The sequence below is a fragment of the Thunnus maccoyii genome, chromosome 4, assembly GCF_910596095.1.
Source record: "Thunnus maccoyii chromosome 4, fThuMac1.1, whole genome shotgun sequence".
Classification (NCBI taxonomy): Eukaryota; Metazoa; Chordata; class Actinopteri; order Scombriformes; family Scombridae; genus Thunnus; species Thunnus maccoyii.
In genome coordinates, this window is record NC_056536.1 from 29,070,402 (window position 1) to 29,093,170 (window position 22,769).

Below are 22,769 nucleotides of genomic sequence, written 5' to 3' on the forward strand. Positions count from 1 at the left end.
CGCATGCACTCAAAGGTCTTGGTGAATTAAGTTGTTTGGCTTTCATTGAAGTGTCGGCAGTGAATTTTATGCTGATAAAGATCTCTTTCTGTCCGAAGGGAAATGGCTACCGCACACAACATGCCTCCCCGGGCCCTCGTGGTCCCGCCGCCTCTATGGAGGCCCTGTCTCCCTTCTTCAAGAAGAAAGCACACATCCTGGAGGTCCTGCGCAAGATGGAGGAGACGGATCCTCTCAAGTTCCACCCGTCCACCGCAAGCTTGTCTTTCTGCGACTACAGCCAGGTGCTCATGTCCACAGAAGCTGTTTTGGCTACCGCGGACCCACTCCCACTACAGTGCAAATCCCACCACACACACTGCCACTGCTCCTGCTCTGACACTGACCCACACCAGCATGTCAACGGCGACGGGGCGGTGAAGTGTGAGGGAGGGAGCACCTGCTGTTTACACTGCAAGAGGAGCCCAGACGGTCCTCCGAAGCCATGCAACCACGTCTGTAGTCCTTCAAAAGCCAACTCTGCCACCCAGAGCCATGTAGCTCCCGCAGCTGCTATGAGCGAATGTCACAGTAAGAGCAGAACACTGGATTCTGTTCCCCCGTCTAAACAATGTACCAAGACTGACACCCACCAGCAACCAGCAGGCGCCACCACCCACTCATCACTCACAGAAACAGCCGATCAGAGCCTGGAGGTGATGGGAGTGGAGCAGGAGCAGGATAACTCTGAGAGTTGTCTTAACGCTACTGCGTCTGAAGAGCTCACTGGTTTCTGTCCCACTTCCCACCTGCCCGGTTCTGTGATGGAGAGCGCACAGATCTCCCTCTGTGACACTGAAACGAGCGATGGCGTTCACAACGGTTTGGCGCTCTCCTCCTCAGACGACCCCTCAGCCGTCCCCGAAAAAGACAGCACAGATCTGGAGGCTTCCTCTGTGAGAGCCGGCGCCTCCGTCAGTCCCAGCCCTTCCTGTCTCAGCGATGTCAAAGCCGCCGCCATCAACTCCCCGTCCAAACTGCTCAAGTTCTTGAAGATTCCCTCGATAGGGGAGAAGTCTCAGACTTCAACCCCCGCTGTCCGTCTGAGCCCCCAACTCACCCGCAACTCCAGGATCCCCTGTCGCACCAACAACTACGAGGTTTACCACTCTCCTGTTCCCACACGCAGAGCCACCACCACAGAGAGGTGCAGGCAGCCCCCGCCACCCCCCTCCAGGTCAGAGTCCTACCCCGCCACACACTCAGCACCGACCTCCCCTCCGCAGCCCGAAGACCCCTGCTCCCCGCCCGCTAAGGAAATAAGCTACAGCAGCCTCTCTGCACCGAAAGCCAGCGCTGGCTCAAAGGCGGGCGCTTCCTCCTCACCCAAAATATCTCAGAGGGTCCCTCATTATGAAAATGTCTGTGACATGTCGACCAACTCTAGAGAGGGAGAACCGAGCCAGAGCCTCGAGAAAAGAACCACTTTTCCATCGCAAACAAAGGCGAACGGCGGTGAGAGGAAACTCGTTAAATCGTTACCGGAAAGCGTCCTCAACCCCCCTCCTCAGCGAAAGCAGTCGTCGTCCTCCACATCAGAGTCCACATCGGACGACGAAGAGGATTCAGACAGCCCGGTGTGGGTTAACCATCACAGCCTGCCCAACTCATCCGCACTCAGCAAAGCTCAGAGCCGACCCAACTACTCACGAACCAGAGAGAAGCAGGAGGCGGACGTAAGGGAGGTCACGCAGGCGCAGAGCTCCGGGGTCGCCCAGGCGCCGCCTCCACCTCCGGCCAGAAGAAACGACTCCTCTTCCATCCCCAAGAGACCTGTGACCGGGCCAGCAAGACCTCAGGCTGATTCCAGTCATCACGCCTTCAAAGACAGACTGGCTGCACTGGGAAAGCTGAGGAGCTCTGAGGATTTACAAGTCAGCGTAAGACCGGTGGACACAACGAACGAAGGCGCCGTCACCTACAGCGAAGAGAGGAGTAAGACAGCGGAGAGGCCCATCGAGCTCCATAAAGAGGAGCAGAGACATTCAAAATACACAGACTCTTTGGATGGAAAACCCAAAGTTAGCAGCGGTGGTTTGAAGTATCAGGGGGCGACTCCGCTGTACGAACAGGGGGTCAAATCTCAGCCGTCTGGCCTGGTTAAACAAGAACTGTGTGTAACAAAAACAGAAACCCCCAAGAGCAAAATAGGTCTACCTTCGCCCAACGCAGATGCTCCGCAGGTACTACGCAACAACATTAAGTGTCCTGGCTCCTTGAATCTAGCTTATAACGTTAAATCCGGCATGGGGCCTCACAGTAGCAACAGCCCCAATAAAATCCCCCCTAAGTCGCCGTCCAAACCCTGTCAGGGCCCCTCCGTCCACAGAGCGGGGAAGCCCACAGAGGCCCCACGTTACTCGTCCAAATCCGAGGAGAGGACCAAGATCAGCGGGAAAGGGAAAAAGAATCCGATGTACGGAGACAGCCTCCCGCCTCCTCCTCCGAGACCTCCGACGTCCGAGGTGGAGAAGCCGCTGCAGCCGGTCCCCAGCCCGCAATCCGCCATCGAGCAGAAGGTGATGAAGGGCATCGAGGAGAACGTGCTGAAGCTTCAGGAGCAGGACAGAGGAGGGCAGGGCAGCGAGGTCAAGCAGAAAACCTCCAACGGCATCGCGAGCTGGTTCGGCCTGAAGAAGAGCAAGCTGCCCGCGCTGAGCCGCAAGGCCGACGCGACCAAAGCGAAGGATGAGAAAAAGGAGTGGAAGATCAACATCCCCTCGGTGGGGAGAGACTCTGTGAAAATGGCCACCAGGTGTAAAGAAGGTGTCGAAGGTCTGAACATCTCGACGCTGATGGAGAAGGCCGAGGGGCTGAGGAGGGCCCTGGAGGAGGAGAGGGCGTACGTGGAGAGGTCGGGCAGGGGTCACTCCTGCGAGGTGGTGATGGACCAAGCTCAGGGACAGCTGGCTGTCATGTACAGAGGAGCGCGCTCAGACAACTTCATGCAACAGCTGCTAAACAGGTGAGGACTCAACGAGGACAAGTGGACAAACTGCAGCTTTAAAGGAATAGTTTGACATTCTGGGAAGTACACTTGTTTTGCTTTCTCGGTGCGAGTTAGACGAGAAGATAGCGATCTCATATCTGTACAGTAAATACGAAGCTGCAGCAGGAGACGGTTATCTTAGTTTAGCATAAAGACTGGAAACAGGGGGACACTGCTAGCTCTGTCTGTTTAATCCCTACAAGATATAACGTGTACATTTTGAGCTTTTAAGTTGCTTTTAGGTAGATTTATCACCTTTAGATAGAGCCAGGCCAGCTGTTTCATCCTGTTTCCTGTCTTTATGTTAAACTAAGCTAATCTCCTCCCGGCTGCAGCTTCACATTTACCGTACAGACACGAGAGCGGTATCAATCTCCTCATCTCACTCTCAGCTATAAAGCCACGGCATATTTCCCAAAAACGTCAAAATATTCCTTTTATAATGGATGTTAGAGAACAATGATAACTAGGGCTGCAACTTTATCATTTTGTCTATAAAATGCCTGTTATAATTTGTTGGAGCACATGTCTTCAAATGTCTTGTTTTGTCTGATCAACCATCTAAAATCCATGTATCTACTATCATTTATGACACATACAAGCTTCACATCCTCACATTTAACAAGCTGCCACAAGTAAATGTTTGTCATTTTTCCTTGTGACTTGTGAAAATGACTAAAACAGTTGCCGATTAGTTGACTAATTGTTGCAGCTCTAATGCTAACGCTAACTCTTTTGTGTGGTAGGTGTTAAAGCTTTGAGATTTTAACTGACTGTTTATGTTTTATGAATGCAGAGTGGACGGGAAGGACGTGATCAGCGTGCCGCAGCGCCGGCTCTCATTCGACTGTAAGAGCTCCAAGCCGGTGTTTAGTCAGCAGGGCGACATCATCAGTCACACCACCAGTCGTGACGATATTGAGAAGGTACTTACGCAGTCACACAGCTCTTTACTTCTCTGTTGTTAGACAAAAAAATACTGAGCTTTCAAGCCTAAAACCTGGCGTCTAATTTGTTCGACTCGTTCCCCGCATGCTGATTTGAAGAGCGGGCGTTCACTTCTCCATCTGCCACCTTGTTGTTCTTTTCACGCAGGGATCAGACAGGATGGGAAAGATCACGTCGGATGAGAACCTCGCAGATTCAGTTCACTCTCAGCACTTCGCAGGTAAGACGAGTCTGCCGGGAGTTTGTCAGAGGACAGAAGTAGCACACATTTTATAAGATTTATGAGCATTACGACCTTGAGCGAGATCAAACCAGACGTGTGTGTGTGTGGAACTAGTCTGGAAATGAATTGCTGAATATAAAGACCAGATTCACAGTCTTGTTCCTGCACTGTGCGTCTGTGCGGAGAGTTAAACACACTTCCAGTAAAGGTTGAAGACGGCAGGTCGCCTTTTAAAGGTTTTTACTGGAAGCAACTGTGAAAACATTATTAAACAACAAATTCAATGAAAGTGATTTAAAAAAACAGTTAGATGAAAGGTATTGTAACAATATATTTGAAACATGAAAACAGGATTCACAAAACTCAATGAATCAATCAAACTTTATTGATAACGTACCTTTCAAACAAGTCGACTGCAATTCAAAGTGCTTTACAAATGATAACAAACACACAGGATGGTAAATATGGAGACTCATGCACACCAAGATACGAGTAAAATACCAAAATTAAAATAAATAAATTCATAAATACATAATAATAGATTATAAAGAAAAAGTATTTAAGAAAACCTACTTTAAAATAACTGAATAAGACAACAATAACAGATGAGTTAATGAAAGGAAATACGAGCAATAACAGACACAAGTCAAATTAAAATTATGAAACACGACACAAAGTAAGTAGTAAATAAATACATTTATACAATAATAAACCCATCAGAGTACAAGACACCACATAAATAAACGGGTTGTTAATCTACGTCTAAAAATATCCATATTTTCACTTCCTCTCAGATCGTCTGGACTTGGTATCAAATTACACATTTAGACTGGTGACACTTTTTCTTCACGCAGGGAAGACGAAGAGGAAGTCGAGTCCAGAAGAAAAAAGTAAAAAGAGTAAAAGACATTGAAGTTTTCACAACAGTAATTCAGCTGTTAATGAGAATGTTAAAGTAGAAAAACAGCAGCAGACACATAGCAGAGCTGCTAGCTTGATTAGCAGTAGCTGATCATAGAAAAAACTACAAATTAACACAAAATTAATCACAAAACAGCTGCAATAAAAGAAGGAAACACTACAAACACTCCTCCTTATGTAACAGACACTAATAGTTCACTCTGAGCAGTAAATTGAGGTATCAGACGCTCACTAATCATCATCATCATCATTTTGCTTCATCCCTGTCAGCTGTTGATTGATTCCTTAATTGGACTTAATTGAACCCTCCTTGTTATTATCCTTTTTTATTCTATTTAATTTTATTTTTCCACTGAGCAAATATACAGTGTAAACAAGGCAGACTTGAAATTTTATCTAAATTAACAGCTAAATAGAGAGGAAGTAGAGGAAGACTTCATTTTAATTTATGTGTGTGTGTGTGTTTATTAAGCACTACACTACACATAAGTAAACCCGGTAATTATGTATAAACTTGAATGTTGTCTCTGAGGATTCAAACACAAAGTAGAGCAGATCTGTGTCAGTAGTGGTTGCTACTAGCAACAGAAAGACTGTTACATACACAGATAGATCAGGTGAGATGAGTAGATGAATAAAACATAAAATGTGTGTTTCTATAGAAATAAATCTATAGAATACATTTAATAAGCTTTTTATAAAAGGACAAAAGTAATAACAGTCGAACTTCAACATCGTACTGAACATGCTGCTAATATTCCAATAATAAGGTTGAAATTATAATTCACTGTTTGTCACATTATCTCACTACAAACTGCAGCTTCACTCTCATTCACTGATCACTCTGATCACTATTTATTTATCACCTACATCAGAAACGTGACATCACATCCTGTTTCGGGGCCGAGTGACGGGAAATTCTGATGAACATAAACGTAAAGTGACTTTAATTTAACTAAATATATTCACTAGAGTACAATTTTAAGATAGTTTTGATTTGTGGTTACATTTTAGTGGCAGATATTGTATTTTTACTCCATTTTACAGCTTTAGTTACTTTGCAGATTAACATTTTACATGATTTTAATAACATAAAATCAATTTATAAAATATTATACATTATAACTGATAAAACTACTATCTATCTACTATTAGCCTTGACCAGCTGCAACATTAAAATGCTGTTTACATGTAATACATCAAATATAGTGATCCAGTTATATAATATATACTAATATAGCACTGTTTATATTACTCTCTTGGTATATTTTGTAGATAAAATGATTCCTTCTCTTTTTTTTAATTGAATGCAACTCTGCACATCTGTGATAATCCATAAGGGTTTGACTGAAACGTATCATTTGCATATTGAGGGGAAATAAATGAGCTCACACCTTTATTAGCATATCAAAGGTAAATAAAGTAGGCCACGCCCCCGAGGAGAATCGATCGAGGCTTCAGTGAAAGATAAAAATACTTGGAATTCATTAATTTACACGTTTGCTTCTTTGCCTCAACATTTCATTTATTTATTTCTGCATTTCCTCATGATACAGTCGCTCTCCTCCTTTTCTCTGCAGGTTCCGGTGCTTCCACCTACACTCTGGACAGCGGTATCGGTACGTTCCCTTTGCCCGACTGCAGCAGCGGTGCAGCGGGACGGGGTCTGTCCAAGGCGAGGGCCGGAGGGGCCGAGCACCACTCCTCCGGCTCCCCGGGGAGGGCTGGCCGACGGGCTCGCACCTTGGACAGAGAGCTGACGTCGCAGGAGGAGTGCTACGTGCCGCACAAACAGCTGATTCCCACCATTCAGTACGGCTCCATGCTGGAGGGACGAAGCTCCGCCGGCGTCATCCGCGAAGGTGCGAACAGCCTCACGAACACACGATAACAGCTGGAAGAGATCCGGTGGTTCAGAACATCGTCAGAGGTCACTCAGTGCTGTGATATTAAGCTTCCAAACTGAGTAATTTAGTACTTTGATGTAGTTTCCTCTCAACTATAAAACATACACTGACCAAGATAAACACATTTATTTACTTTTTAGGACAATTTTAGGTTTAAAGCTACAGGATTTGTCAATTAATTGATGAGTCAATAAACAGAAAGTTAAATGCCAATTATTTTAATAATCAAATAATCATCTTAGTCATTTTTTAAGGGAAAAAAAGCAGAATATTTGTCATTTTCAGCCTCCAAATGTTATGATTTTATGGTTTTCTTTGTCTTCTGTGATGGTGAACTGTTGTTGACATTTAAAGAATTATAATGCTATTTACAACATTTTATAGATCAAACGACTAATCGATTAGTTGAAAAAATATTCGGCAGATTAATAAATAATGAAAATAAATGTTAGTTGCAGCTCAATTTAGGTTATCATTTATATAACTTGATTTAAGTAGGAGAAATGTCTCACTGAGATTAAGAATCAGAAGCAGCACAAAGAACATAAAACATGAAGGTTACCAAAAAAAACTAATAAAATAGATCAAATATGAAGAGAATTAAACAGATTTGATCAGAAGGATACAGCAATCAATAAATGTAGAATCAGATATACATATTCTTAAATATAAATACATAAGATGGATAATAAAATCATAAAACAAATAACACTGACGATCTCAACCAATAAAATTCAACCAAATAAAACAGACAAACCTGACTCAGCTGGATCAGCTGCCTCCATCGTTTTAAAAGCGTGACGAGATGTTCAGGTTCCTGAAGTCAGAAACAGTTAAACGACCTTCATCACTTTAAAATGAGGATTTAGACAAACGTTTGTTCTCCTGATGATTCTGTTTAGTAAAAACCTCCAGATGATCCTCTGTGATGTGAGGAGAAAGATTATTTTAAGATCTACTGATTATTTTCTCGATTAATCATTTGTTCTATAATGTTATTACATATGTACAACTTCCCTCAGCTCAAGATGACGTCTTCATATTTCTTTTGTCTGATAAACAGTTCAAAAACCAAAGAGACTCATTTTATGTTCATAGAAATCAAAGAAAACAAGCAAATACTCACATTTCAGAAGCTGGAACCAAAAGATTTTTGCCATTTTTGCTGGAAAAAAAAGCTTATTCCATTATCAAATAGTTTCCAATCACGGCTAACTGTCTGTTGATCGACTAATCAATCAATCAACTGATTGTTGCAGCTCTGGATAACATGTACATGTACGTAATCTCTCCACCTACAGACAAAGAGGCCCACGGAGCGAACATGTTCTCATCTCGCTCGAAGACTTGGACCTTCCCCAACCTGAAGACCCCGGCGGGACCTGCAGAGGTGTACCTGGCAGTGGAGGAGGAAGAGGAGGAGGCGGTATCCTTCGGCTCACCATTCAGAGGGGTACGGACGGGAGTTCAGTTGACTTTCGGTCAGATTCGAGCTTAAATCTGTTTTCAAAAAGAGCCTGTAACTCCTGGATCCGGTTGCACCAGCTGTTTGTAAATTCAATCTCATCCTCGTTATAACGGAAGTGGAGATTTAAGCGTCATTAATTAAAACCAGGATCATCAGATTAGTCGCTACTAAATAATTAGCCAACACCTACTTCTGCCAGACACACCAAACCCCAAATTATAAACCTTTACGCCAATAAAATTAGAGTAAATGATCAAATAATGTCTTAGCTTAGCATAATGAGATATTTCCCTCTTATTGTAAACTAATACTCATTAATTCTAAATATTTCTCCAGAGATGCAGACAGAAATCAACAAAGTCACATCTGTATTGAAAAAGGATTGACAGTAAAGTTTATTTTATCTTTTGGCCCCTAAAACTGTTATTTTTAGTTATGTGGCAGTAATGCTACAGTTACTTCCTGTTTACATAGTTGATTGCTTCTGATTGGTCAGCGCTACAGATTCAGTTTCCTAGCAACTTATGATTCACACATTACTAAAGTGTTTATTAGCAGTCTAATCTGTTTTAAAACAACAGTCAGGAGCCAAAATTTCTTGCTGTAATAAGAGTTTCTGCTTACTTAAAGATGTTTTTTCATCTGTAAACTAAATTATGACTCTACTGTGATGAAACACATCAACGCTGGGGTTAATGTTGACATTGACATCGGGTTCAAAATGACTCAACGCACCATCTTTTGTTTTAAATCAGCTCTGAACCTCGCAAGGCCGATGCGGACCGTTTATGACTTATCTACGTCATGAAATTCATATAAAAACAGGATGTTAACGCCCTAACGGCTACGCACCGACACACTGGAGGAACCTCTCGCAGCAGAGCCGCTTACTCAGCTCAGACACTTTAAACAAAGGGCGATTGAATGAATGAGCTTCTAGTGACGGTCAAAGCTCTGCAGGAGAGTCACGCAGAGGCCGACGGCAGCTCCGCATCGCCGAGCGGCGATCAGTCCGGCAGAATCTGGGTGTGTAGTTACTCTTTAAGTTTTAATGGCGCAGCCTGATTTGAAACTAGCTGAGAAAATGACGAAAGACTTGATGCACAAACTTAGCAGAAAAGGGAATTAACTGGGTCACTTATACACTGAAAATACTTTGCAAGGCGGTAAAGCGGAGATACATTTTTAAATCTGCTCTCACATCTTACATAATGTAAAAACACTGAAGCACATTCTCCCTTTAGAAATTATTAATCAGCTGAATATTAAAGATTCACAGTTGGATGATTTCTGTAACCCACTTCTGGTTTTTTGCACCTGAAGGCGTTACGTAAGATGAAAGTCACGACCTAAAATATCCCCCCTTCTCCCTCTCTGCTTCCTCTCAGAGCATGAAGGCCGGGGGCCCTTCCTCCAGCCGGGTGGTGGACCCAGGCAGCCTGCCCGTCCCTGCCCAGTCCGGGATGAGCCGCAGGGGGAAGACCCGCACCCCTAGCGTCCCCGAGATGAGCCGCGAGGCCGGGCTGGAGCTGCTCAGGGAGCGACCGGAGGAAGCGCTCTCCCCGAGCCGCCCTCAGGTCCTGGAGACCCCCGAGTCGCTCAGCGATTCTCTGTACGACAGTCTGTCATCCTGCGGCAGCCAAGGATGATCCGGCCAAGAAGCGGGAGGTGGGGGGGGCGGGAGGGAGGGGGACAGAAAGGACCAGAGAGGCAAATGCTCATCTAGTCCATAAGACAATAAGAGCCAGCAGCACCCTGAACACGCCTGCTGCTCGCTGGCTGTACTGTGATGCTGCTGCTGTGACCCGCCACCACCTTTTTTTGAGGAAAAGAAACTGCGCTGCCCCGTTGATGTCCGCGAGAAAAACTCTGATCTGACTGGTTAGATGATGATGATGATGATGATGATGATGATGTTGTCTCATCATCTGTGTCTCTGTTGCAACTGGAAGGATGGATATAAAGACTTCTCCTCAGGATTCCCAATAAACATGAAGCCAAAAGCCACTCGAATGATATATAGGTTGTTCACTTTTATCACAATCAAGACCGACTGTGGACTCATCGATTTCATGTATACAGGACTACAAAACGCATGGCCGAGCTAACGATTAGCACAAAAAATCGTCACTTCCTGGTAGTTGTTCAGCAACTTTTGTCTTTTGTTTTTCTCATCATCCCGGTAAACGGACATCAGTCGTTCAAGGAAACAGTGAAACAGTTCAACAGCCGACGTACTGTACTGTATCAAAACATCGTCATTCTGGTCTCGACGTCATTTCACCACATAATGTATCGGGAAAAAAAATACGGAGCTCCTTTTAAAAAAAAAAAAAAAAAAAAAACAAGAAAAAAAGAAAGAAAAAAATGAATGTTCATGTCTGTGATTCTTAATTGCTAAAAACTCCCCCATGCATCATGATTTTAAATGTATAAAACGATTTTATTGATCATGTTGATATTGTTTTGCGACCGAGGAAGGTTGTCAGAATATGTCTGTTTTAAATCATAATACATTTAAAGGTAATATATACCAGCAATAATAACATAGATAAGAGAAATGGCTACACTATTCAATGAATATGTATTTCTATTATTTATTTATTTTAAATGTACATCATTTGCAGCCATCTTTTTTTTTTTTTTGTTTTGGTTTTTTTTTGTAATCTTTCTGTGAAATTTGCAGTCTCCTTCGCTTAGTAGATTATGTTCATATCTTGTATTTCAACATCTCTGTTGCTGTTCGTTCTCTAGCCGATAGAGGTCCTATGTACCTACTGCCGTTTTTCAACTTTCTAATTAAAATCTTTTGATTTAGTCCTTTTGTCTGGATGCAATTTTTTCAAAGTCGTTATTTTGGCTGTTGGCATCATTTACGAAAATTTATTTGTATTTCGCTTCCTTTTTCTGCAATTTTATATTTCTACTCCGCCACATTTCAGAGGGTAATATTGTACTTTTTTGCTCCTCTGCATTTATTTGACAGCTATACTGGTTTCAGATTAAGATTTTATATACAAAATATATAATGAATTTGTAAAATATGATGCATTATTATAAATTAAATTGCCCCAACAGGATATAAAAGTTTAAATTAGCTCAAGAAACTACATTTAAAGTGCTGCTTACACATTAACACATCAGCAATAATAAATCAATATATATGTAAGTATGACTTATAAGGGTCATTTTCTGCAGTATGAGAACTTTAAATTGTTTTTAATATGCTTTAAGTACTTTTACTTGACATTTTAAATGCAGAACTCTTACTTGTAATGGAGTATTTTTACAGGTATTACTGCATTTACTTGAAGTTCCCCTCCAGACATGTTTTAAAGACATAAAAATACTCTGAATAATAGTTTGTAGTTTTTACATTTAACTTTTTAAAATGGAAAAACAATGTCTTTGTTAGAAATTCTTAAAACAACATCAACTCCTTCTTCCTCATTGAAAAATCCAGGATTTTTGAATATGTGAATATTTCTGATTTATAGTGGAAGTTTTAACTATTTTTACTGGAAGCTTCAAGTTTACACATCACACTTAAGTTGCATACTGGACCAGGACTAGTCGTTAAATCACAAATCCTGCTTGTAGGTTCACGTTTTAAACTCAGATTTAAAGCGAGCACAGAGAAACTTTCCTTATTCTGCAGATTAACTTGAAAACAGCCTTTTAGTGTTCAAACTCTGCAGCGTGAAGCTCAAACATCCAAATGAAGCAACAAGAAGAAAAACACATTTACGAGTCGAGGGAGACTTTAAATAATTTTGCTAATGATACACTAAAAGTACCTTTAACTTTTTTATAGGTATTACTACATTTACATGGTAATTTGGTGTCCATATGAACACAGACAGAGGTTTTTCCCTCACTGTAATCATTCCTCCTGTTCATACTGGCTATTAAAAGATCCCCTTCAAATGTGCTTTCAATGGAAGTGATGGAGGCCAAAATCCACAGTCCTTCATCCACAAAAGTGTATTTAAAAGTTTATTTGAATATATTTGGTTTTGTCTATTTAGTAAAAAATTCCCTCTTTGTGTCTCAACAGTGTTTTTCTGTTCAGCTGCAATGCAAAAGAGGGAATTTGGCACATTTTGACTCATTTGGACGACTGAAGCTTCACTTTTAAATACACTTTTACACGTTAGAAGTCGCTTACATTGAATAATTCATCTTCTAATGTTCAGTATAAACGGGAGGAATGATTACAGTAAAATATAAGTTAGAAAAACGTGTGTCAATGTTTAGTTTGTTTTAAGGCAGACATGAAAAACCGTGAACTTGTCCTTTAAAGAAGCATAAATACACAGTGAGAGTGAAGATGTACGTTCAACACATTTATTTGAGCAAATGTATCAAATTATTAGTTTCAATTTTACATCAATAAAATAAATTCTTCACAGTATACACTTTCAAAAAAAAAAAAAAAAAAGAGAATCATACCCTTAACATCACATCATTTGGCAAAACTAATTTCTAGACAACAGATATTTAGAGAAATTTACAAGGGGAGGGGTCTGAATAGCTCGCCTGTGTTTGCTATCCGAGTTGAAAACAGGGGGACAGATGGCACCGACTCTTCCTCCTCCGCCGAGCCAACGTCCAAAAAAAAAAAAAAAAAAAAAAAAAAAATCCTGAACCAGCGAGGCTGTGAGTCCGTCTGAGTGTCAGCGTGGATCATCTCCAGTCTGACAGGCGTTCATAGTGTGTGTGTGTGTGTCAGCTCTATACCAGGCGTCGCCATTCTTACTCAAAAAATCTTGGTCAACATATTTCAAAAAAAGGGAACAAACGATTACAGTAGGGGGGGAGAAATTTCTTTTAAAAGGGAGGAGGAAGAGGAGGAGGAGGAGGAAGGAGAGGAATCTGTTGTCAAAATCATGGGACACCCATATGTTGTTGTGACACTGCACTAAAAGAAGAGGAAGAAAAACTATAAATAAGCAAATCAGTGGATGTGAGTAATTACATGACTTCAAATAAAACAATGATCAGTATCAGAAGCTCACGTGACTCGCTAAAAAAAAAAAAAAAAAAAAAAAAAGGAGCCTATCATGTAGTTAATTTATGGCACTAAATAACAGTAATATGAAAATCATGAAGTGCTGCTCAGCTTCTTTTTTTTTTTTTTTTTTTTTTTTAAAGGTGGGGGGGGTGGGGGGAGTCTTCATAGCGCAACGCTCCCCTCTACAGGCCAAGCATGTTCACTGCAGCATTAGTCTACTCTCCATTCACAGCCAAAAATGGGACTAAGCATTAATTTAACTTACATTCAACCCTTTGTTGTAAGTTTGAACAGAAAAGAAAAAAAAAAAAAAATCAAAGGAAGTTCAGTAATATAAGACCACATAGGAGTTAATTCAAGAAATGAAGACAAAGTGAAGAGTATCAAGTGCGTTGCAAATTGTGCCTTCTCTGACAGATTGTTTTTTTTATTTTTTCCAGCTACTCAAACTTTCTCTACTTCTTCTCTTTCTTCTTGTCCTGAAACAGAAAAAAAGACGGATTATTAGTTTCACAGGGCAGCGAACAAACAGGTCTCCAAACAGAATTTAAAAAAAAAAGGAGCAGTTCACCCAAATCATGAAGAAAAAAAAAAAAAAAAAAGATTCTCTCTTCACTCTGGTGGCATCGAGCCGTGAGGATGTGTTTAATTTTGAGATATCAGAGAGTTGTGTCATCGCCTCGATACGGACGAGGTGAATGAACTCTGTGCTGAACTCAGTAAACAGTTTAAAAAAAAAAAAAAACAGGGAGGTTGGAGGATTAAACAGAGACAATGTTTCTGAAAACACATGTTGACACTCAGATATTCAAACATAATTTTCTGTCATTTGTAAACCACAAACTAAATTCAGGGTTTCTGCAGTTTTTGACCAAATTTAAGACTTTTTACAACCTTTTTAAAACCTCTAAAAATGCAAGTCGATGCCTTTTTGACTGACTGTTTACAAAATAATGAATTCATTTAAGTTAATTTATTTCTTTTTATAACTCAATTATCACAAATTTGCCTCAGGGGGGCTCGCTAAAATTGCTAAAATTAACACGTGTCCGTTATCAGTCGATGAGTTTCCATGACGACGGTAGTACCAGTCTAATAGTGCGAACTGAAAATCCACATATGAGGGATGAACTGTCACCGTCTCACTGGTGCTTTATAGATGTACAACGTCTCCGATGGTCAACGACATACAAATAAAGACGTTTAACTGATGTGACGTCTACAGCAGGCGAGAAACATATATTCAAGGGTTTTTTTGTTTGTTTGTTTTTTGAGGAAAACTTTTCAGTGAATCGGTTGGTGGCAGAAATCTCAGATATCTGTAACAAAAGTATCTGCGAGGCAACACTCGACTCCACCAGAACTAAACATGAAGAAAACATGTTTTTTTATGATTTGGGTGATCCAATATTTGAAAAAACAGCATTTAATCAAAAATGTGGTTAAAACACAGTGTGGTTTGTTCAGTGTGTCTCAAGGTTTACAGATGAAGAAAACACCACCGTGTTTTTGGAAATCCCACAAAAAGACCGAGACCAACAATGAATTCGTTTGTCTCTGGTTGCTTTTACTTCCTCCGCCTGTCTGTGGTTCTCAGCCACAAGCTCGTCTGTTCCCACCGAAGATGTGAATCTTTAAAAACTTCTCGTTTCTTTTTACAAAAGGCCAAATAATTTGCTAAAACAGTCGATCACTGTTAGGAAACAATGATTGAACAGGAGTTAGTGTTGGATTTGTTAAGGACTATTTTCAGCTGTGGATTTATACACATTTGGTGGGTCAGTGAGTGTTTTCAGCAGCAGGACGGTCCACAGAACAAGATTAACTACAGATGTTGTGTCCATCATAATGAAGGAACTTGTCATCCATCAATAATCGACAGGAACACAGAGGAACGAAATGTATCAGGACTTGTTAGTGGGATCAGCTCATAGACGACGGGGGTGTAACAGTTCGGTATGAACCACAGTTTTGAGGTCATGGTTCAGTGCAGCAGGGAAAAAAAAGGAAGGTAGAAAATAACATTTTGGTCTTTAATTTTGAAAAATGTAAACATCCAAAAATGGCTCACTGGCCAAAACTCATTACTGAAACAGTTACGTTGCTGCAGTGGAAAAAGTAAAACATCCTTTCTGTTTCTTCAGAGGAGTCGAGACACCTGACAGCTGTTTTATGCTGATTTATGGTCTAACTGTATATAAAGTAGTTGAAACTAGCTCCACCTGCAGCAGCTACAACAGTAACATGCTGCTCTAACACCGATGCTTCACTATTAATAATCTAAAGATGTCATATATAATAATATATCAGTCAGAGGAACCAAACCACTACTTTCACTGCACTTTTCTCTCTCAGAACTGGTTCTTACAACGTTTCATCTGAACACGTCAGAAATCTGTTTATCTTTGTTCTGAACGACTTAACTCAAAGCCAACCGTCACAGAGAGGGGAGGGGGGGCGCGGTATCATTTCACTACAGAGATAACGGAGCATATTTTAATAATAGTGTTGCACTCGGTCAGTGTTTTGAGTCTCTTGTTTGTCATTCTGACGGCAGAGTGACTCAGGCTAACTTGGTTAAGCTGGCTAACAAATTCATGAGCATGCTAGTGGTGCAAAACGTTCCACGCTCTAGAATTATTATTCTGCATGTTGGACCAAGTGGATTATTAAACTATTTTGACAGTAGCTGCTTCATACGACTGCACCCACTCAACCGTGATGTCACGGTTTAGGGTGAACACACGTACCGTTACACCTCTAATAGACGATCTTCCTCTTTTCATGAATTGTTGACCAGAAGAAAAATACATAATACATACTGGACTTCACTTTTAAAAGATCAGGATTATGAAATAACTTCTGTACCTTATCGTTCATGGCGAGGATGACCATCAGTTTTCTGAAGATGGTGATAAAGTCGAGGAACAAGTCCACGCAGTGCCTTCAAAAACACAACACATACAAAGTTTGTTTCAGACTCTGTACACACGTCATTCAATATCTCTAAAATAAAGAGCACATGGTTGCAAAAGCCCATTTAGCATGTATGTATCACTCATATGAACAAGTCTTTCATTGTAGCCATGTGGTGCAGCTGACTGCAGGATGTATTTGCATGATGTTTGGTTATGTAAAGCCGACAGATCGAGTCCTCACCAGACGTAGTCCTTGTCTCCGTTCTCTGCTTTCTCAATGATGAGCTGAGTGTCAAACAGGACGAAGCCGCACATGATGAGCAGCCCGAGATACATGTGCGCCTGTCAGAGGAGATAAAACACAAAAAAAACCCGATGATTTACACAACACGGCGTGAAACACGGCTGAAACTTTTAGTGAGGAACGGTGCCATGTTGGTTCGGCTACCTTAAACAGCATCACAGATCCGAAGAACATGTTCATCACAGACATGAGGAAGAGGAGGGAGAGGCCGGACATCAGTGTGCCTGAGAAGAAGAAGAAGAAGAAGAAGAAGTAGTTAGAACTTTGTCACTGCTTATTTCTCTTATGAACAAATTAAATCTCAATGAATAAAGAGTGGTTACCTCCCAGGAACAGGTAGCTCCTGCGTTTGGCGTAGAGAGCGCTGAGAGTGAAGCAGATGAAAATCACGGAGGTTCCCATGAAAGCTGTCACGATGATGCTGCGGAGAAAAAAACCCAGAACAAACTTTTTAAGTAATTAAAACACTTCATAAGATGCGTAAATACCCACAGTCAGATTTATATATCGATTTATCTGCCAATCATACTCTTGATTAATCAATTTGTCTGTAAAAAGTCAGAAAAATGTGAGAAACGGTTGTTAGAATTTCTTTGAGCCCACAATGACGTCTTCAAATGTCTTTTTTTGTTCGATCAGCAGTTTTAAATCCAAATAAATGATCATGTATGAGACAGAAAAGTCCTCCCATCTGACAAGCTGCAAGCAGCAAATGTTTACCAGTTTAGCTTATAACTTATAATTTTATCTACTAATCACTGCAGCTCCACCGCCAATCGTCACTAAATACTCTTATCATCAAACCGGTGTTTAATGTTTCATGGTTTCTGTGTTTATCTTTCATTCAGCCAGCTGTTCAGCTGCTCATATGCAGATGTTGAACATTGAGTAACTGTTCACATACCTGGGATTGATAGCGATGACAAAGTCCAGTGTGGGGCCAAGGCCGACGCCTGGAGAGGAAGACAAACACTGTTGTTACATGACAGTAAGTTAGCAGAAAACGCTCTGATCGCACGTCAAATAACTGTTTTCATCTGCTGTTAGCTCATAGCTGCATCAGTTTACCTGTGAGGAAGGCGAATCCCGCGAGGATAGCCAGTCTCTTCTTCTCTGTCTCGGAGTTGTGTGGCGTCATGGCGAGCCAGAACATCATTCCCAGAGAGCCGAGCACAGACAGCACGCCGCCCTGACGACACGGACATGGTGGTCAAGGCATGCCGAAACGCTCATTTACTGTGTTGAATGATGCAATGTCCCAATCATGGGCACGATTATCTTTTCATTCTTTCAAAAAAGGTTAATGTCCATGTTCAGATTGTTGTTATCCTGTAAAACCGTTTCTGAACATCACAGAAGAAACAGGAGGAAGATACGACTGAATATTTCCTTTGGGATGAATAAAGTTGTCTCATCATCATCTTATTGTGTTCCTGATTAAAACTACAGACCTGTAGTTTGACCTGTAATATCTTACATGTGCCTGCAGTGTTAATAAACAGGAGAACAACTATAATACTCCCAGTATGGAAACTGGTGTAGCAGGTACAAGATGACATCAGAGTCGTTCTTATGTTGCTTTTTGTCGTTTCACATGTGCAGGCTTTGTTTTGCTCATTAGTTTGTTTCTGTTTTTATATTTTTTCAGATAAAATATGATTTTTTTTTGGCTTTAAGCATCCAAATTTTGGTAGAAAGGTTAATTGAAGTCTTAGTGTTCTTCGCTGTGTTTCACAGTCTTCTACCAGCATAAACTGTCACTGTTATCACATGAAACATGAACTGAGGTTAACAGGAAACAAAAGGATGTGTTCAGCGCCTGAGTGGCAACAATGAAATCACTCCTTGTTTACTATACAGTGAACTATATTTAGTGTTCACCGTTTCATTCATGTTGAGTGTGAATGTATCACTATATTATAACCTTCAAAAAAAACTCCACTGTGGAGCAAAAAGAGGAGTCTCCATGACGATCCCGAACGCATTTCATAGATGCAAAAATGACTTGTGTGTGACTCTACATCTGACTGTAATTAGTGTCCAAAAATCTTAATTTACTGTTTGAGTGTGTGTTATACTGGTGAGTGAATGAGGGAGTGATTTCACATGCAGCTGCTGACTTCAGGGTTTTCCACAGTGTTTTATAGCGGAAGCGTTCCATCTTTCCACTAACATCGTAAAAAAACAACATGAATACACTTTTATGAACTAAAACATTAACCTGCAGGGAAGATGAGGTGCAATATGACACAGCAAATATCATATATTTAATTGGTTTGGTTATTGTTAACTACATTATCTACTTTAAGTGGACTGATCATAGGATTAGGGTTAGGGTTAGGTCCTGTTACAAGAGTAGCGTAGCTGCTAACAGGAACAGGGCAGTGTGTAATGTGAGTGTGTGGTTGAGCAAGCGGCAGAAAAGTGAGGTGAATGTGGGCAGAGCAGAGTTGAGTTGTCAGTCTGGCAGTAAATGTACAGAGTACAATGCAGCGTGTCAGTTAATAAATGCTGCAGCTTCACAAGACAAAGAAAAGTCTTGTCTGTTGTTTCCCCAACTGCTGGAGAAGTGAAAGCCCCGTTAGCCTAACCCGACCAGGCTCACTGAAAGTGGACTGACCTTTAAGTTGGATCAGCTATTCTCATTATAGTGACAATCTCCTAAACATAGAGCAGAGAAACGTCTGGCTGCTGAGTCCTCCCCCTCCCCTTTACTTTTTTTTTTAAATCCCAAAGGGAATTTAAAACTTAAAAATGAGGTTAGATTAGGAAGGATAATGTATTCATATCTGTAGTTTACTAAAGGGCATCATTGTCTCGCTGTAAAGGATCAACCTGGACTCCGGTGTATGTTGTTAGTTATTACCTGAAAGAGGCGTGTGACGACATGGACGTAGGAGCCAGCTGCAGCCACAAACATACAAACTGCCAGGCTTGAGTACACATTCTTCAAGTGCACCTGGGTGGAATGAGATCTGCAAGAAAAAAAAGAAAAAGATAAGGGTGAACAGGGCTGGGCGATAGAAACCTGAGGTAAAGTAGATAAAGTTCAATATGACTAACATCACACATTGTTCGACCGCGTGCTTACGTACATTTGGGAGAACTTGAGGAGAGCGTCGAAGTTGATGTTGCGGTCGAACACGTTCATGATGGAAGCGGGGGTTTGAGATCTGAAGAGATTTTTTTGATCAGACAGTGTCTCCTCTGAAAAAGAAAAACCACATGATTAGAGTCAAAGGCAAGAATTTCAACTATTCACCGACCGTAGCTGTGAGCCTGCAGCGTTCACAGAGAGCAGCACAGGTGCAACCACTTGTTAATCATCAGTAGCGGAAAGCAACTAACAACTACATATATTTAACCAAGTGCTGTATCTAAATGCAACTTTGAGGAACTTGTTCTTTACTTGAGTATTTCCATTTTATGCTACTTTACGTTTCTACTCCACTACATTTAAAAGGGAACTATTGTACTTTTTAGATTAGGATTTTACATATAAAACGCATGACCAGTTTATAAAATATGATGCATTGTTATAGATTAAACTACCCAATAATATAGCATCAATAACACTGATCCATTAATACAACAATAAAACCTTGACACAAGTCATTCTGCTTTTATTTTGATACTTTATTTCATTGCTACTACTTTTATTCTGTACTGGGAGTATTTTACATCAGGTTATTGCTACTTTTATTTTCCTAAATAAAGTACTTCTTCCACTGCTGTTAAAAACAGGTTCACAGTTTTTCAAGTCTGTCTTGGAACAACAGTCAGGTGCCCAGAGGAACACTGAAACAGGTTTTTCTTGCTGTAATCATTCCTCCTGTTCATACTGGCCATTACAAGATCCTTTCGTAATGCACTTATAATGTAAGTGATGGGGGACAAATTCCACAAGCCTCCTTCTGTGCAATAATGTATTTACAAGTTTACTTGGAGATAATATGAAGCTTTAGTCGTCCAAAATACTCAAATAAATTCAACATCTTCCAGATTTATTCTCTTTTTAGTGCCAAATTCCCTCTTTTTAAGATTTCACACTATCCATCAAGACATAAAGAGGGATTTTTTTAACTAAAAAGACTGAAACTGTGGGAGATATCCACTTAATTTGACCAACTCAACTAGTATGAAGCTTCAAACGTCCAAATGAGTCAAATCAAATAGATATCTTTCAACGTTAGTCTTTTTAGTGCCAAAGTCCCTCTTTTTTTATTATACTTCCACCACAGCTCGACAGGGAAACACTGTCCAAGAAAACACAAATAGGGAATTTGATGCTAAAAAGATTGTAAATGTGGCAGATATCCACTTAATGTGACTAACTCAGACTGCTGAAGCCTCATATAAGCTTCACATCAACTTTTAAATGCATTTTTGCAATAAATGACTGTGTGGAAACACTGTGAATTTTGGCCTCCATCACTTACATTGAAAGCACATTTGAAGGGGATTTTTTAACAGCCAGTATGAACAGGAAGAATGATTACAGCGGGGAAAACCAGTGTTTCAGTGTTTATTTGGGCAATTGACAGTTGTTTTGTTTTAAGATAAAATTGAAAAATTATGAACCTACCCCGTAACATTGACAGGGGCCGGTCTACCTAATGCGTACTCTCATTTTGGATTCTTTCGCTTGCACTTGAGTATTCATGCATCAGGTTACTGCTACTTTTACTTAACCAAGTATGTTATCCAGTAACTCTTCCACCAGTGTTAATGATACACAGGCAGCAGGTCACAGATCGGACCTTATGGGGACAGAAGTGCGTAGTAAAGCCAACGCTAGATGAGGGTTTGCAGCATTACACAACAGGCTAAAATGTCAAGCGTTGACAAAACTAGCGCACAATCATGCTTCCTGAACATACTAGCAATTACCGTTGACGTTGTTAACTGTTACCTGACCCAATCCGTTTAAGTAATATAAATATATTGTGAGGAATAGAAAGGAAAAGTCGGGCAACAGTCAGACAGACGGAAAAACAGTGTCGGGCAGCATGATACTATCATATTATTAATAGCTAGCGTTGCTAACGTTAGCCAGAAAGCGTTAAACACGGGCCACGTCTCGTTCAATCGTCTGTTCAGAAAATACGACGCACCGAGGACATTATCACAACATGCTAATATGAAATAATATACCTACTTCTCACCTCCTGTGAACTCAAAGCTATCGGTTGGGTCTCTTTCCTCCTGCTGCTCTTCTGTTATGTATTTTGAGAGAGATAAATATTACGTGTCAGTTAGCTCCTACAGCGGCCTAGTGATGTCACCATGGAAACGCCCAGAAGAAAAAGCCCCGAGTCCCAACGGTTAAAATCGAAAAATGCAATTAAGAAGTATTTTATTTTATAATCATTGTATATTACAGCAATTTTGTTTTTTTAACTCTTCACAGAACGCAAGTGACATGAAACATTTATATTAAAAAAACACTTCCTGGTATGTCACCTCGCGCTTTATATTTTTTCCACCCGCATTCTGCGAAGAACCGCCCTACTCTACCTCTGATTGGCTAGTCCTCGTTGCCTTCGATAATTAGATTGGTTAGAGTTAGGATAATATCAAGGTCAGAGCCAATCAGAGGCAGAATAGGGGCGGGTCCTTGCAGAATGCGGGTAAGGGAAAAAATGACGCTGCCCTCGGTACATCTAAAATGGCCGACCCGTGAATTTCAGACGAACCATTATAGTCGTCAACAAACAAAGCAGCGATTTTCTAATTATTATGTCGCCTAAAAGTTTACCGATTTTTGGCTAAGACCTCACGTTTCAAGAGCAGATCTTTCCGGAAGCTGTTGCTTCACTAAATAGCTGAACCGTGCTGTTATCAAACTGGATTTTACATTTCACAACCCTCTTTTAATCCCTGCATTTGTCGCTTTCATGTATTTCATCACACTGGATTTGTACATTGCATTCAACCTCCAATGTTACATCATTTATTTATTGCACACGTCACATTTAATGTTTGCACTTGTCACCTTCATACATTTCATTTCTTTGTCCATATTTCTTTTGTACAGT

At 40.8% G+C, this 22,769-nt stretch overlaps 2 protein-coding genes across 4 annotated transcripts in view; one reads left to right on the forward strand and one right to left on the reverse strand.

Annotated features, from left to right (window-relative positions):
* Window positions 1-10,162, forward strand: part of nckap5l (NCK-associated protein 5-like) — a 38,156-nt gene extending 27,994 nt beyond the window's left edge. For both annotated transcript variants that reach the window (XM_042409321.1, XM_042409322.1), the window contains exons 8-13: window positions 99-3,004; window positions 3,825-3,954; window positions 4,124-4,196; window positions 6,701-6,982; window positions 8,329-8,480; window positions 9,884-10,162. In XM_042409321.1, coding sequence (XP_042265255.1) covers window positions 99-3,004; window positions 3,825-3,954; window positions 4,124-4,196; window positions 6,701-6,982; window positions 8,329-8,480; window positions 9,884-10,144 — 3,804 coding nt within the window. In that variant the 3' untranslated portion in view covers window positions 10,145-10,162. The remainder of the gene's footprint in view (window positions 1-98; window positions 3,005-3,824; window positions 3,955-4,123; window positions 4,197-6,700; window positions 6,983-8,328; window positions 8,481-9,883) is intronic.
* Window positions 10,163-13,897: 3,735 nt separating this feature from the next.
* tegt (testis enhanced gene transcript (BAX inhibitor 1)) lies at window positions 13,898-22,145 on the reverse strand. Of its 2 annotated transcripts, none has more exons than XM_042410306.1 (10): window positions 21,897-22,145; window positions 19,827-19,938; window positions 19,598-19,706; window positions 17,800-17,920; window positions 17,636-17,684; window positions 17,055-17,152; window positions 16,876-16,955; window positions 16,669-16,769; window positions 16,378-16,453; window positions 13,898-13,988 (listed from the first exon to the last, which is right to left on the reverse strand). In XM_042410306.1, the coding sequence occupies exons 2-10, from the start codon at window positions 19,880-19,882 to the stop codon at window positions 13,965-13,967; spliced, it is 714 nt and encodes a 237-aa protein (XP_042266240.1). In that variant the 5' UTR covers window positions 19,883-19,938; window positions 21,897-22,145; the 3' UTR covers window positions 13,898-13,964. The 2 variants fall into 2 exon arrangements, with proteins under 2 accessions (XP_042266240.1, XP_042266239.1); XM_042410305.1 differs by having other exon boundaries at window positions 21,890-22,145.
* Window positions 22,146-22,769: the final 624 nt, after the last annotated feature.